This window comes from Lampris incognitus, chromosome 1 (assembly GCF_029633865.1).
Source record: "Lampris incognitus isolate fLamInc1 chromosome 1, fLamInc1.hap2, whole genome shotgun sequence".
Taxonomy (NCBI): Eukaryota; Metazoa; Chordata; class Actinopteri; order Lampriformes; family Lampridae; genus Lampris; species Lampris incognitus.
In genome coordinates this window covers 106,069,614-106,086,884 of record NC_079211.1, presented here as the reverse complement: position 1 = coordinate 106,086,884, position 17,271 = coordinate 106,069,614, and the positions used below count along the sequence as shown (strand labels likewise).

Below are 17,271 nucleotides of genomic sequence, written 5' to 3'. Positions count from 1 at the left end.
AGAGAGAGAGAGAGAGAGAGAGAGAGAGAGAGAGTTGTGTGTGCGCGCGCGTGCGTGCACGGGGCTGGGGCGGGGGAGGGGTGCAGAGCAGATGGCTTGTACTGTAGCTGTGGTCTTTCCCAATGCCGGCGTGCGCTCTGAGGGGCGGTGTCCGCCAGCCAGCCAGCGAGTGAGCAGTATGTGCGCACTCTGCTCAGACTGAGATTGCACTTTTACGCATCAGTGGTTGATGTAGTAGGTGTTATTGGTGATAAGAGGTGATTCTCTAACTCCCCCCCCTAAAAAAAAAGAAGAAGTATTTCTGAAGTTGTGACTTTTCCGAGACCATGTTGCTTTTGGACGTTATATAGACGAGTACCGTTAGTGCCTGTCTAACTTTGCAGCTGATCCGCACTTTAACGCGCTATACTCACAGAACAAGGTACCACCGCGGGGGAAAGAGCGTGAGCCAGCGTGCGCCCAGTCAAGTTGCAGTCATGGGAGTGCATGGATGGATTTCAGCGCGCTTGGGGTTCATCCTGTGTGGATACTGGGTCTTTTTCTCCGGAATACTAGTTGGTCAAGCCGAGGCGGGCTGTCGGGAGAGAGAAAGCCCGAACTGCTGCACCGGGCGAAATAACGAGTGTTTTGAATACAGCAAGCGTAAAACAGTCTGCTACTGTGACACATACTGTCAGAAAACCGGGGACTGCTGCGAGGACTACCAGAGCGTGTGTCAGATATCTGGTGAGTGTGCTTGCTCTCGTTCAGTGATGTTGCTTTGTCATCAGCTCACCTTCTGATGCTCTTGTTTCCATAGTTTGGGGGGGTTGTAAAGGCGCAAAAAGGGCGCCGGTCTGATTTCTTCAGTAGGTTTTTGCGCTGACGGGTGGTAGGCTACCTGCCGTCCGTCGTCTCTCGGTGTGAGCCAGAGATGGTTGGCATGGAGGTGACACAGAGACAGTGAGACATACTGCACATAGCTGTCTCTTCGAGGCTCATAAGGTGCTGTTTACTCTCAGTGGCCGGCTGGAGATGACAAACTCCACCGCAGCAGCCTCTGCTGCGCTGCCGGGGGTGTTTGCATGTATCTGTGGATAGGTATTGCTTATTTGCCTACAGTGTATTTGTAGCCCCGTGCTGCCAGGTTGTATGGATGTGTTCATGTCCACTAGATCCCACAGATCACATTAAAGGAAAACTCCGGTATTTTTTTTATAACCTAAGTCCTATTTTCAAACTGAGTGATGGGGAGCAGCATAGGGTCAGCCGACTGCTGCGCACCAAGTGGTGATGTAAGAGGTGTCTGAAAAGCCCCTCCATTATGAAAAGGCAATAAAGTCAGTCAGTCAAGTGATAGATCCCCCCCCCCCGCATTTTCCTTTTTCCACATCTCTCCAATTCTCCCCCACTCCCACTGTTGTCTTCCTTCAGCAACCCACTCCTCATTACAGAGCGAGACTTCTGCTCCAGGGCAGACATGGACTGATAGCTGTGTATATAGATAGATATGTAATATTTTAATGATCGAGATCATGGTTAAGACTCCTGAGGCTCATCTCAAATAGTCCATGGGCCAGAGCCCAAAATTTCCTATTTCGGTACATTCAAGGTGGCAAAACTTACTTAAAATTTTTGAAAGGATCCATGTCTGTAGATGATATTTTGGTATGATAACCATTCCTGAGTGGCAGCTGTATCACAGTTATCAGCTCATGAAGTTAACCACCCCCTAAAGTAAATTGCATTTTAGACGCTGGTGCATATCCTGGTTTAGCCTCATGGTCAGGACATTTTTCAATGTTCTATAATATTGTCTTTGGTATCATTTTAAAGGGGACCTTCTTAGCTTTCATTCAAGCCCTGTTGTGGATATTCCTCACAAATATAGAGGTCACTTGAGCTCTTCAACCCGTCAATAACACACATCTTTCTGCAATGTTCGCCTAAACTATATACTTTCTTTTAGCCCTGTGGCATCTAGGAATATCAGGGACACAAAACACAAAAACTGGAATACTCACAGGACTGTAAAGATTCAGGAAATGTATAATATACCCATACTATTTCATTGTATGAGGTGATTGTGAACCTTAAATTAGAAGGGCATTATTACTAAGAAACTAACTAGAACAAAGCCAGTTAGTCCATGGGTCAGACCAGATATCGATATCACCCAAGGTGACACAACTTCACTGGTGCCATTTTATTTGGTACACTAACAGAAGTAAAATAATACATGATAACCTTTCCAAATGAGCAGCTATTTCATTTTTCTTTCAGGAAACCTGTTTCTGTGCCTCTCACGATTGTGTATTTGCCCAGATTTTTACAAATATAGCATTTCAACACCCCTGGTACTGATTAGCCTAGCTTAAACTCTGGGACAGTTCTTAGTTGGCCAACAACCAAGGATAACCAGTACTGTGTACTTCCATTCATTGTGCTAAGCTAGGCTAAGGTGCAGCCAGATAGCTTTCTACTAAACACATATAGAGGAAACTGGTATCTATCTTCTTGTCTCACTCTGGAGAAGATTGTAAGCTAATTTCCCATAATGTTAGCATGTTCTTTTAATGTATATGTTAATATGATTAGTTAAAGTGGCTACGAGGAACTTTCATCTTGTGTTGATTTTAGCGGCCTCATGTGGACAAAATACAGCTGTTGCATAGCAACTAGGTAATGTATCTATTTGTGGCTATGTAAGATAAATAATGGTAATATGACGCTGGTGAAGCAAAGTAAACTTTGTTTTAGTAGTGTTCATACACCTAAGTTACATGTATTTGTTTGTATGTGGCAGGTGAAAACTGACTGAATATGGCCACTGGTGAACAAGCAAGTTTTTACCCAATACCAAAGCGCCCACGGGTGGAGTGCATTATCCACTGTTCTGATGATACAGATAAGCTGGTTTCACTACAAAGTGTCGACTCATGGAGAACTCTGCTCAGGGCAGCTCAGATACGAAATCATGCACCAGTTTTGAAACTGGCAAAAGACATTCCTGAGGGACAGATTCCAGCAATCTACTACAACAGAAAGTGTCGCAGTATCTTCACTATGAAGCAAATTCTTGATGGCCTCCTTGCAAAAGAAAAGAAAAGTTGTGTCTCTGCTGAAGAGAAACAATCTAAGAGAGTAGCTCGACATGCTCCAAGTACATCTAGGACTTATGATGCAGAGTGCATATTTTGTCAGAAAAACAGCAAATATTCCAAGAGATAGAATACGAGAGAAGTACTGGTGCAGTGTCGAGAACTGCGAGCTGATGCAAAGATCAGGAGTGCAGCCACAAAGAAAAGGGACAGCAGAATCCTTGCCATTGTGAGTAGAGACCTTATAGCAGCTGAAGGGCACTACCACAGGTCATGCTATAGACTTTACACCAAAGAAGAGGTTTCCAAAGGAGAGGTTGCCAGCAATGAAGATGATGATGCTGCAGCCCAGTATGAAGCTGCTGTGAATAAGGCATACAATGAGCTGTTCCTCTTCATCAGGATGGAGCTTTTTGGCAATCCTCAAGTGATGACAATGACTGATCTCTCTTCTAGACTGGTAGCTTCAATGAACTCCCAAGGCATTGCCCAAGTCAAGGAATCAACCAAGAAGCACATAAGGCGAAACCTGGAGAGTGAGTTTGCTGGAGCCTTGCAGATATTCCCTGATGAGAAAGGAAAATTCCTCCTCTATCCCGATAACTTGTCCATGAGGGAACTTGCCAAAGAAAATCAGTCTCTCAAAAGGGAGCTGCAGACCCTGAAAAGTCAGTGCACAAGATGTTATAGCCAAAGCAGCCATCAAATTGAGAGCAGACATTAAAAGTCAAGATGTTCCTCAAACCTGGCCGCCTGAAGTCAAACCAGAAGCAGAATGTCCTACCATTCCAGAGTCGCTCATTATCTTCCTGTACTCTCTACTCACAGGCTCAAATGATCCTGATCATGCATCCCAGAGAGTGCAGTGCCTTCTGCAGTCATTTGGCCATGACATAGTATATGCAGTGACATGTGGAAATACCAAGCCTTCCAAGCACATTGTTCTGCCATTCAGTGTCAAATCGTTGACAAGAAATGTAGAGTTGATAAACATCCTCAACCGACTTGGTCACAGTGTGTCCTATTCACAGATGGAAGAGATCAACACTGCCCTGTGTCTCCAGAAACTCTCATCATCAGGGAGTGGCATTGCCCTTCCAGCTAACATCCATCCTGGCATATTCACAACTTTAGCCTGGGACAATATCGACCGTCTTGAAGAAACTGTCAGTGGTGAGGGAACATCTCACAGAGTCAATGGGATTGCTGTGCAAGCAAAGCCAGTCAACCCACTTCCTGTCCAACCCATGCCCACTGTTCCCAAAACAAAGAAGAGAAGCATTGATGGACCCCCACCAATGTTACCAACTTACAATGCTGGACAACGGGTAGGGCCACCACAAAGCAAAAAGTCAGATGCCGATACTGCAGCCAATACTAAGCTTGCCAGAGAGAAAAACCTTCTTTGGGTCCTAGCACGCATGTCACAACAAGAAGAACAGTCAGTCAGCAGCTGGACAGGCTTCAACATCCTGACTCGAGGAGAGATGACGGTCATCCCCGACAATATAGGCTATCTGCCTACCATCAATGCTCCAGCGACACAAATGTCTACTGTCAACGAGGTGCTTAACCAGTCACTGAGCATCATGCAGTGCTTAGGCCTGAGGAAGATTGTCTGTGTCTTTGACCAAGCCCTGTATGCGAAGGCTGTCGAGATCACATGGAAACACCATGACAAGTTCCATGATATCATCGTTAGGCTTGGGGTATTCCACACCATCTGCACACTGCTGGCAATAATAGGAAAGCGTTTCCAAGATGCTGGACTCAAAGACCTCTGCATTGAGTCTGGCATGATTGCAGAAGGCTCAATTGCTGGTGTTATGGATGGCCGCAAGTACAACAGGGCAGTGCGACTACACAAGCTCCTGTATGAGGCTCTCATGCGACTGACCTTGAATGGTTTCCTGTCCTGGTTGGAAGAAACTCACAGGAATGACATGGTTCACCTGAATGAGACACTGAAGACCATTGACAGCCTTGGGAAAGAAGTCTCACAACATGCTTTGAAGGAGGTCCTCGAGAACAGCTCTTGTACACGCATCATGGATCTATTTGAAGTCTACCGTGAGTTCCTTAGAGGTGGAAACGGCAGCCTCTCGAACTTCTGGATGTCCTATTTGGACATGGTTGAAATCTTGTTGGGGCTCATCCGAGCATCCAGAGAGGGAGACTGGATGCTACACTTGGCTAGCATTCGAGCAATGATCCCATGGTGCTTTGCTTATGACAGGGTGAATTATGCACGCTACCTCCCCTACTACTACGCCCAGATGTCTGAGCTGCCCATCACACACCCAGATGTGTACACAGAATTCATGGAAGGAGGCTTCTCAGTCCAACTGGGCTCCACCAATCCCTTTGGCCGAATCCCTGTTGACCAAGCTATAGAAGAAACGGTGAACAAAGACACCCAAACAGCTGGAGGGACAAAGGGATTCAGCTTGACGCCAGGAGCTGTGACCAAATATTATCTCACAGCTGAGTATAGAAGCATGTACCTCAGACAGCTGAGAGACCTGACAGGTCAAGGTAGGTGCAAATGGTCTCATCCAGATCTACAGAGTCCAAGGATCAAGAGAGATGAAGCAGATGTCCAGTCTCTCATGGACCTTATGGAGAATAACTGGCTCAATCCTATGTCCCCTGATGAGATTGATTTGGTTAGCCTCTCCACTGGCAACATGGCTCCACCTGATGTGACCATAGATCTCTTGAGAGCTCTTGAGAAAGGAGAAGAGGCCTACCAAGCATTCCAGCAAACAAGGTTAGATGCAGACCCACCACCTGTGAAATTCCACAACAAGATGACCAAGCAAAGTCTGAAAACATTCGCCAATGTCAGCACAAAACAAGCTCATGGAAAGAAAGCACAGGATGTGGTTCTGAAGGCAGATAGAAACCTTTTCAGTCACATGATCCTGGTGGCTGAAAGCAGGAAGGTGAATCTGAAGGATGTCCTTGCCAACCCATTGGGCCCACTACCATGGGCACTGGCAAATGCTGATGGGTCCTTACGAAAAACAAACAAGGCTGCACTTGCCAGAGAGCTTGAAAAGAATGTATCTCCTGCAGAAGACATCCCAATCCCATCTACTTCCATCATTGATGGGATGAGCCTGGTCCAAAAAATGAATGGCAACAACAAAACCTTTGCACAGGTGGCAGAGTCAGCCTTGACCCAGGTCCTCCATGAGGGAGCACAGAGTGGGAGGATTGATGTTGTTTTTGATGTCTATCACCAGACTTCGATCAAAGATGCTGAACGACTGAACCGGGGTGGAGACATCACTCTCCAGTACAGGAATCTTGCAGGGGGACACCACGTCCAGCAGTGGAGAAAATTTCTGTGCAGTTCCTCCAACAAGACCAGTCTCATCAAGTTTCTGGTGGAAGAGTGGAAACTCCCACGATACAGAGCTATGCTGCATGGCAAGGTGTTGTACATGACCTGTGAGGAAACCTGCTACAAGTTGACAGAAGATGGGTGTGAGGAAGCAGCAGAACTGCACTCCACACATGAAGAAGCTGACACCCGTCTGCTCCTGCATGCATTGCATGCAGCAAATGCGGGCTCAAAGTCAGTTATCATCACAGCTGAGGACACTGATGTCATGGTGCTTTGTCTTGGCTTCCAGAAGGACATCACCTGTCCCATCTACCAGAAGTGTGGGACTCAGAACCGCACACGGTTTGTCGACATCACCAAACTGGCAAGTTCACTTGGAGACAGCATCTGTGACAGCCTAATTGGCTTACATGCCTTCACAGGCTGCGACACTGTCAGTGCATTCGCTGGTCGAGGGAAGCTGAATGCCCTGAAGATAGTGAGAAAGCACACTTCCTGCCAAGAGACTTTTAGTCAACTGGGACAGACATGGAATGTGAGTGATGAGCTATTCCAGAAAATTGAGCAGTTCACCTGTCGGATGTATGTTGCTAATAGCAGCACTGCTGAGGTGAAGAAACTGCGTTACCAGCTCTTCTGCACCAAAAGGGGAGAGGTTGAGTCCAGCCAGCTGCCACCATGTAGAGACTGTCTCTTTATGCATGTTCAACGAGCCAACTATCAGGCAGCAATATGGAAGTGCTGTCTGCAGGCTAACCCTGTGGTGCCAAGCCCTACTGAGTATGGATGGACAGACGATGAAGGCAAGCTGGCCATTTACTGGATGCGCTCCCCACCTGCACCAGATGTGGTCTTGGAAATGCTAACATGCAAGTGTGTGCATTCATGCAAAATGCCAAGCTGCATGTGCCTGTCAAATGGACTTCCATGCACAGACATGTGCAGGTTACAGACCTGCAGTAACCAAAAACAGCAGGATGGTCCAGAACTGGACTTTGAACTTGGGGAGTCAGATGATGAGAGAAACGAGCAGTTTGATGAATGACAGTGTGATGATTCTGATGGTATTACTGTGGTAGTAGTCTATTGATGCACAGGATGTTGATTCTGGACTTGGTTACCCAGAGCTTGATAACAATAGTGTAACCATATTCACATATACCCATTACCCTACCCATTACCATTACATATACCCACTAATGATATGGGATTACATGTATCATTGACTAAGTATATGTAAATGTCAATGTTGTTTAAAATATTAAAATAGTTCATTACCTCACTATGGTATTCCTTTTTATCACGTATTTTGATTGTGTATTTAAACAAATGTATAGAGACCACTTTGTGACCTAACTGGCTTTGGTCTAGTTCTCATTTAAGGCTCACAATCACCTCACACAATGAAATAGTATGGGTATATTATACATTTTCTGAATCTTTACAGTCCTGTGAGTATTCCAGTTTTTGTGTTTTGTGTCCCTGATATTCCTAGATGCCACAGGGCTAAAAGAAAGTATATAGTTTAGGCGAAAATTGCAGAAAGATGTGTGTTATTGACGGGTTGAAGAGCTCAAGTGACCTCTATATTTGTGAGAAATATCCACAACAGGGCTTGAATGAAAGCTAAGAAGGTCCCCTTTAAAATGATACCAAAGACAATATTATAGAACATTGAAAAATGTCCTGACCATGAGGCTAAACCAGGATATGCACCAGCGTCTAAAATGCAATTTAGTTTAGCGGGTGGTTAACTTCATGAGCTGATAACTGTGATACAGCTGCCACTCAGGAATGGTTATCATACCAAAATATCATCTACAGACATGGATCCTTTCAAAAATTATAAGTAAGTTTTGCCACCTTGAGTGTACCGAAATATCGTCTGGCCCATGGACTAAAAGCATTGCGAGTCCGTTATTGCCAATAAAATCTCTTATAGTGGACGCAATTTGGTGTGCTGCAGTCAGCTGACTCTTGCTTGCTCAATACTGAATCAATACTAAAAATTCTCCCACCAGTTGCTTGGTTTGACAGTAACAATGGGAAAATAGAGCTCAGCTTAAACCCCCCCCCCCCCAGAGATTTCCTTTAAATGGATGGCACAAAAAAGTTGTAACACGCTCAACTCTCCATCTGCCTTCACTCTCGTGGTTATCATAATGATCTGCTGTGGTTATAACCCGGGTATCATTTTCATCTCATCTCATCTCATCTCATCTCATCTCATCTCATCTCATCTCATCTCATCTCATCTGCTCTCAGTATCCAGCGAGTGATCCTCGAAACACAGGTCAGAAAAAGGGTTTCCTTCCTTTGAAAGCTCTCCAGCACCTAATGGTTGACGCTATATATGGGCAAGCAGAGGAACTGGATACATGGGAACAAACTGCCCAAGATGGTCAGGACTACTGTGGAGCTGTGTGTGTGTGTGTGTGTGTGTGTGTGTGTGTGTGTGTGTGTGTGTGTGTGTGTGTGTGTGTGTGTGTGTGTGTGTGTGTGTGTGTGTGTGTGTGAGAGAGAGAGCAAGAGAGAGAGAGAGAGAGAGAGAGAGAGAGCACTACGACCTGTAACTAGAAGGCAGGCCCGATGCTCAATCCCAAGTTCACGTCGAGTAATTATGTGTGTGTAGAGACACTCAGAGCAAAAGCTTTGGTTTGAGTGCACACTAATGAGCAGTGCACTTAAAAACACTCTAACCCCTCTATCTAGGCACATCTCCAGTGTACATAGAGGACTTTTTGTTTGTTTGTTCTGTCTTTGATAAGAACAGACTGACTCCAGCCGTCAGCAAGGCCACAGTCCCATGCTGAAAACAGGGACAAGTGCGCTGTGATGGTATCACTCAATAAACCCAAGCTTTTATGAGAAGACCACTCAGCCACCTGTTGTTGCTGATATGCTGTCCGTAGTTCCCTTTAACAAGACCAGGTCAAAACCTAGTATATGGCTGGACCATGTACGGACAATGTTGGAAACTGTGGTCAGTTTGTTACAGGGCTAGTCAGTGGTAGTGTGTATAATGCGACTTCCTCGATATTATACGTTCATCTGCAATTCTCTGTAGTGATTCCAGTAATAGTTGTTGTTAAAGTGTACTGAAGTAGCATATCACATGACATGGTTAAGCTACGTATGAGTAAAAAAAGGTAATACATGCAGTTACCATAACAATACTGTAGCGAATTCGGGGGGAGGCAACCGGGACTCAAACCCGGGTCTTCCGCACCACGGGCGACTGCGCTAACCAGTCGACTAAAATGTCCAAGTCGTTCACCCAGGGCTAGCGAGTATACACATGCGTAGTCGTTACAGTATTTTCCACTCATATCTTGGGATGTTCGATTTGAAAGGTAACTTAATTTAATTGTGACTATAGCTGTTTTAATAATCTGTTAACGGCTCCTCCTCTTTCAACTGTTTCTATCTGCGGATGTGATCTTGTTGTTTGGGGTGTTTTGGATGTGATCTTGTTGTTTGGGGTGTTTTGGATGTGACCTTGTTGTTTGGGGTGTTTTGGATGTGATCTTGTTGTTTGGGGTGTTTTGGATGTGACCTTGTTGTTTGGGGTGTTTTGGATGTGACCTTGTTGTTTGGGGTGTTGTGGATGTGATCTTGTTGTTTGGGATGTTTTGGATTTGATCTTGTTGTTTGGGGTGTTTTGGATGTGACCTTGTTGTTTGGGGTGTTTTGGATGTGATCTTGTTGTTTGGGGCGCTTTGGATGTGATCTTGTTGTTTGGGGTGTTGTGCATGTGATCTTGTTGTTTGGGGTGTTTTGGGTGTGATCTTGTTGTTTGGGGTGTTGTGGATGTGATCTTGTTTGGGGTGTTGTGGATGTGATCTTGTTGTTTGGGGGTGTTTTGGTTGTGATCTTGTTGTTTGGGGTGTTGTGGATGTGACCTTGTTGTTTGGGGTGTTGTGGATGTGACCTTGTTGTTTGGGGTGTTTTGGGTGTGATCTTGTTGTTTGGGGTGTTGTGGATGTGATCTTGTTGTTTGGGGTGTTGTGGATGTGATTTTGTTGTTTGGGGTTTTTTGGATGTGATCTTGTTGTTTGGGGTGTTTTGGATGTGACCTTGTTGTTTGGGGTGTTTTGGATGTGATCTTGTTGTTTGGGGTGTTTTGGATTTGATCTTGTTGTTTGGGGTGTTTTGGATGTGACCTTGTTGTTTGGGGTGTTTTGGATTTGAGCTTGTTGTTTGGGGTGTTTTGGATTTGATCTTGTTGTTTGGGGTGTTGTGGATGTGATCTTGTTGTTTGGGGTGTTTTGGATTTGATCTTGTTGTTTCGGGTGTTGTGGATGTGATCTTGTTGTTTGGGGGTGTTTTGGATGTGACCTTGTTGTTTGGGGTGTTTTGGATGTGACCCTGTTGTTTGGGGTGTTGTGGATGTGATCTTGTTGTTTGGGGTGGTGTGGGTGTGATCTTGTTTGGGGTGTTGTGGATGTGATCTTGTTATTTGGGGTGTTGTAGATGTGACGTTGTTGTTTGGGGTGTTGTGGATGTGATCATGTTGTTTGGGGTGTTTTGGATGTGATCCTGTTGTTTGAGGTGTTTTGGATGTGATCTTGTTGTTTGGGGTGTTGTGGATGTGATCTTGTAGTTTGGGGGTGTTGTGGATGTGACCTTATTGTTTGGGGTGTTGTGGGTGTGATCTTGTTTGGGGTGTTGTGGATGTGATCTTGTTGTTTGGGGTGTTGTGGATGTGATCTTGTTGTTTTTGGGTGTTGTGGATGTGACCTTGTTGTTTGGGGTGTTGTGGATGTGATCTTGTTGTTTGGGGAATTGTGGATGTGATCTTGTTTGGGGTGTTGTGGGTGAGACATTGTTGTTTGGGGTGTTGTGGATGTGATCTTGTTGTTTTTGGGTGTTGTGGATGTGATCTTGTTGTTTGGGGTGTTGTGGATGTGATCTTGTTTGGGGTGTTGTGGATGTGATCTTGTTGTTTGGGGTGTTGTAGATGTGACCTTGATGTTTGGGGTGTTCTGGATGTGATCTTGTTGTTTGGGGTGTTTTGGATGTGATCTTGTTGTTTGGGGGTGTTTTGGGTGTGATCTTGTTGTTTGGGGTGTTGTGGATGTGACCTTGTTGTTTGGGGCGTTTTGGGTGTGATCTTGTTGTTTAGGGTGTTGTGGGTGTGATCTGGTTGTTTGGGGTGTTTTGGATGTGATCTTGTTGTTTGGGGTGTTGTGGATGTGATCTTGTTTGGGGTGTTGTGGATGTGATCTTGTTGTTTGGGGTGTTGTAGATGTGACCTTGATGTTTGGGGTGTTCTGGATGTGATCTTGTTGTTTGGGGTGTTTTGGATGTGATCTTGTTGTTTGGGGGTGTTTTGGGTGTGATCTTGTTGTTTGGGGTGTTGTGGATGTGACCTTGTTGTTTGGGGCGTTTTGGGTGTGATCTTGTTGTTTAGGGTGTTGTGGGTGTGATCTGGTTGTTTGGGGTGTTTTGGATGTGATCTTGTTGTTTGGGGTGTTGTGGATGTGATTTTGTTGTTTGGGATGTTTTGGATGTGATCTTGTTGTTTGGGGTGATGTGGGTGTGATCTTGTTGTTTGGGATGTTGTGGATGTGATTTTGTTGTTTGGGATGTTTTGGATGTGACCGTGTTTTTTGGGTGTTTTGAATGTGACCTTGTTGTTTGGGGTGTTTTGAATGTGACCTGGTTGTTTGGGGTGTTTTGGATGTGACCTTGATGTTTGGGGTGTTGTGGATGTGACCTTGTTGTTTGGGGTGTTTTGGATGGGATCTTGTTGTTTGGGGTGTTGTGTATGTGATCTTGTTGTTTGGGGGTGTTTTGGGTGTGATCTTGTTGTTTGGGGTGTTGTGGATGTGACCTTGTTGTTTGGGGCGTTTTGGGTGTGATCTTGTTGTTTAGGGTGTTGTGGGTGTGATCTTGTTGTTTGGGATGTTGTGGATGTGATCTTGTTGTTTGGGGTGTTTTGGATGTGACCTTGTTGTTTGGGGTGTTGTGGGTGTGATCTTGTTTGGGATGTTTTGGATTTGATCTTGTTATTTGGGGTGTTGTAGATGTGACGTTGTTGTTTGGGGTGTGTTGGATGTGATCATGTTGTTTGGGGTGTTTTGGATGTGATCCAGTTGTTTGAGGTGTTTTTGATGTGATCTTGTTGTTTGGGGTGTTTTGGATGTGATCTTGTTGTTTGGGGTGTTTTGGATGTGACCTTGTTGTTTGGGGTGTTTTGGAGGTGATCTTGTTGTTTGGGGCGTTTTGGATGTGATCTTGTTGTTTGGGGTGTTTTGGATTTGATCTTGTTGTTTGGGGTGTTGTGGGTGTGATGTTGTTTGGGGTGTTGTGGATGTGATCTTGTTGTTTGGGAATTGTGGATGTGATCTTGTTGTTTGGGGTGTTGTGGGTGTGATCTTGTTTGGGGTGTTGTGGATGTGATCTTGTTATTTGGGGTGTTGTAGATGTGACGTTGTTGTTTGGGGTGTTGTGGATGTGATCATGTTGTTTGGGGTGTTTTGGACGTGATCCTGTTGTTTGAGGTGTTTTTGATGTGATCTTGTTGTTTGGGGTGTTTTGGATTTGATCTTGTTGTTTGGGGTGTTTTGGATGTGACCTTGTTGTTTGGGGGTGTTTTGGAGGTGATCTTGTTGTTTGGGGCGTTTTGGATGTGATCTTGTTGTTTGGGGTGTTTTGGATTTGATCTTGTTGTTTGGGGTGTTGTGGGTGTGATGTTGTTTGGGGTGTTGTGGATGTGATCTTGTTGTTTGGGAATTGTGGATGTGATCTTGTTGTTTGGGGTGTTGTGGGTGTGATCTTGTTTGGGGTGTTGTGGATGTGATCTTGTTATTTGGGGTGTTGTAGATGTGACGTTGTTGTTTGGGGTGTTGTGGATGTGATCATGTTGTTTGGGGTGTTGTGGATGTGATCCTGTTGTTTGAGGTGTTTTGGATGTGATCTTGTTGTTTGGGGTGTTGTGGATGTGATCTTGTTGTTTGGGGGTGTTGTGGATGTGACCTTATTGTTTGGGGTGTTGTGGGTGTGATCTTGTTTGGGGTGTTGTGGATGTGACCTTGTTGTTTGGGGTGTTGTAGATGTGACCTTGATGTTTGGGGTGTTGTGGATGTGACCTTGTTGTTATGGGTGTTGTGGATGTGATCTTGTTGTTTGGGGAATTGTGGATGTGATCTTGTTTGGGGTGTTGTGGGTGAGACATTGTTGTTTGGGGTGTTGTGGATGCGATCTGGTTGTTTGGGGTGTTTTGGATGTGATCTTGTTGTTTGGGGTGTTGTGGATGTGATCTTGTTGTTTTTGGGTGTTGTGGATGTGATCTTGTTGTTTGGGGTGTTGTGGATGTGATCTTGTTTGGGGTGTTGTGGATGTGATCTTGTTGTTTGGGGTGTTGTAGATGTGACCTTGATGTTTGGGGTGTTTTGGATGTGATCTTGTTGTTTGGGGTGTTGTGGATGTGATCTTGTTGTTTGGGGGTGTTTTGGGTGTGATCTTGTTGTTTGGGGTGTTGTGGATGTGACCTTGTTGTTTGGGGCGTTTTGGGTGTGATCTTGTTGTTTAGGGTGTGATCTTGTTGTTTGGGGTGTTTTGGATGTGATCTTGTTGTTTGGGGTGTTGTGGATGTGATTTTGTTGTTTGGGATGTTTTGGATGTGATCTTGTTGTTTGGGGTGTTTTAGATGTGACCTTGTTTTTTTCGGGTGTTTTGGATGTGATCTTGTTGTTTGGGGTGTTTTGGATTTGATCTTGTTGTTTGGGGTGTTTTGAATGTGACCTTGTTGTTTGGGGTGTTTTGGATGTGACCTTGATGTTTGGGGTGTTGTGGATGTGACCTTGTTGTTTGGGGTGTTTTGGATGGGATCTTGTTGTTTGGGGTGTTGTGGATGTGACCTTGTTGTTTGGGGCGTTTTGGGTGTGATCTTGTTGTTTAGGGTGTTGTGGGTGTGATCTTGTTGTTTGGGATGTTGTGGATGTGATTTTGTTGTTTGGGGTGTTTTGGATGTGACCTTGTTTTTTTGGGTGTTTTGGATGTGATCTTGTTGTTTGGGGTGTTTTGGATGTGATCTTGTTGTTTGGGGTGTTTTGGATGTGACCTTGTTGTTTGGGCTGTTTTGGATGTGATCTTGTTGTTTGGGATCGTTTTGGATGTGATCTTGTTGTTTGTGGTGTTTTGGATGTGATCTTGTTGTTTGGGGTGTTGTGGGTGTGATCTTGTTTGGGGTGTTGTGGATGTGATCTTGTTGTTTGGGGATGTTGTGGATGTGACCTTGCTGTTTGGGGTGTTGTGGATGTGATCTTGTTATTTGGGGTGTTGTGGATGTGATCTTCTTGTTTGGGGTGTTGTGGGTGTGACATTGTTGTTTGGGGTGTTGTGGATGTGATCTTGTTGTTTGGGGTGTTGTGGGTGCGATCTTGTTGTTTGGGGGTGTTTTGGTTGTGATCTTGTTGTTTGGGGTGTTGTGGATGTGACCTTGTTGTTTGGGGTGTTTTGGGTGTGCTCTTGTTGTTTCGGGTGTTGTGGATGTGATCTTTTTTGGGGTGTTGTGGATGTGATCTTATTGTTTGGGGGTGTTTTGGTTGTGATCTTGTTGTTTGGGGTGTTGTGGATGTGACCTTGTTGTTTGGGGTGTTGTGGATGTGATCTTGTTGTTTGGGGTGTTGTGGATGTGATTTTGTTGTTTGGTTTTTTTTGGATGTGATCTTGTTGTTTGGGGTGTTTTGGATGTGACCTTGTTGTTTGGGGTGTTTTGGATGTGATCTTGTTGTTTGGGGTGTTTTGGATGTGATCTTGTTGTTTGGGGTGTTTTGGATGTGACCTTGTTGTTTGGGGTGTTTTGGATTTGATCTTGTTGTTTGGGGTGTTTTGGATTTGATCTTGTTGTTTGGGGTGTTGTGGATGTGATCTTGTTGTTTGGGGTGTTTTGGATGTGATCTTGTTGTTTGGGGTGTTTTGGATGCGATCTTATTGTTTGGGGTGTTTTGGATGTGACCTTGTTGTTTGGGGTGTTTTGGATGTGATCTTGTTGTTTGGGGTGTTTTGGATTTGATCTTGTTGTTTGGGATGTTTTGGATGTGATCTTGTCGTTTGGGGTGTTGTGGGTGTGATCTTGTTGTTTTTGGGTGTTGTGGATGTGATCTTGTTGTTTGGGGTGTTGTGGATGTGATCTTGTTTGGGGTGTTGTGGATGTGATCTTGTTGTTTGGGGTGTTGTAGATGTGACCTTGATGTTTGGGGTGTTTTGGATGTGATCTTGTTGTTTGGGGTGTTTTGGATGTGATCTTGTTGTTTGGGGTGTTGTGGATGTGATCTTGTTGTTTGGGGGTGTTTTGGGTGTGATCTTGTTGTTTGGGGTGTTGTGGATGTGACCTTGTTGTTTGGGGCGTCTTGGGTGTGATCTTGTTGTTTAGGGTGTTGTGGGTGTGATCTTGTTGTTTGGGGTGTTTTGGATGTGATCTTGTTGTTGGGGGTGTTGTGGATGTGATTTTGTTGTTTGGGATGTTTTGGATGTGATCTTGTTGTTTGGGGTGTTTTGGATGTGACCTTGTTGTTTGGGGCGTTTTGGGTGTGATCTTGTTGTTTAGGGTGTTGTGGGTGTGATCTTGTTGTTTGGGATGTTGTGGATGTGATTTTGTTGTTTGGGATGTTTTGGATGTGACCTTGTTTTTTTGGGTGTTTTGGATGTGATCTTGTTGTTTGGGGTGTTTTGGATTTGATCTTGTTGTTTGGGGTGTTTTGGATGTGACCTTGTTGTTTGGGGTGTTTTGGATGTGATCTTGTTGTTTGGGGCGTTTTGGATGTGATCTTGTTGTTTGGGGTGTTTTGGATTTGATCTTGTTGTTTGGGGTGTTGTGGGTGTGATCTTGTTTGGGGTGTTGTGGATGTGATCTTGTTGTTTGGGGATGTTGTGGATGTGACCTTGCTGTTTGGGGTGTTGTGGATGTGATCTTGTTATTTGGGGTGTTGTGGATGTGATCTTCTTGTTTGGGGTGTTGTGGGTGTGACATTGTTTTTTGGGGTGTTGTGGATGTGATCTTGTTGTTTGGGGTGTTGTGGATGCGATCTTGTTGTTTGGGGGTGTTTTGGTTGTGATCTTGTTGTTTGGGGTGTTGTGGATGTGACCTTGTTGTTTGGGGTGTTTTGGGTGTGATCTTGTTGTTTGGGGTGTTGTGGATGTGATCTTGTTTGGGGTGTTGTGGATGTGATCTTGTTGTTTGGGGGTGTTTTGGTTGCGATCTTGTTGTTTGGGGTGTTGTGGATGTGACCTTGTTGTTTGGGGTGTTGTGGATGTGATCTTGTTGTTTGGGGTGTTTTGGGTGTGATCTTGTTGTTTGGGGTGTTTTGGGTGTGATCTTTTTGTTTGGGGTGTTGTGGATGTGATTTTGTTGTTTGAGGTTTTTTTGGATGTGATCTTGTTGTTTGGGGTGTTTTGGATGTGAACTTGTTGTTTGGGGTGTTTTGGATGTGACCTTGTTGTTTGGGGTGTTTTGGATTTGATCTTGTTGTTTGGGGTGTTTTGGATTTGATCTTGTTGTTTGGGGTGTTGTGGATGTTATCTTGTTGTTTGGGGTGTTTTGGATTTGATCTTGTTGTTTCGGGTGTTGTGGATGTGATCTTGTTGTTTGGGATGTTTTGGATGTGACCTTGTTTTTTTGGGTGTTTTGGATGTGATCTTGTTGTTTGGGGTGTTTTGGATTTGATCTTGTTGTTTGGGGTGTTTTGGATGTGACCTTGTTGTTTGGGGTGTTTTGGATGTGATCTTGTTGTTTGGGGCGTTTTGGATGTGATCTTGTTGTTTGGGGTGTTTTGGATTTGATCTTGTTGTTTGGGGTGTTGTGGGTGTGATCTTGTTTGGGGTGTTGTGGAT

The 17,271-nt window shown here is 44.7% G+C and overlaps 1 protein-coding gene across 1 annotated transcript in view; it reads left to right on the top strand.

Annotated features, from left to right (window-relative positions):
- Positions 1-476: 476 nt before the first annotated feature.
- The window catches only part of si:dkey-178e17.3 (somatomedin-B and thrombospondin type-1 domain-containing protein), a 33,890-nt gene continuing 17,095 nt past the window's right edge, over positions 477-17,271 (top strand). Inside the window, exon 1 of the mRNA XM_056295678.1 lies at positions 477-726. Coding sequence (XP_056151653.1) covers positions 477-726 — 250 coding nt within the window. The remainder of the gene's footprint in view (positions 727-17,271) is intronic.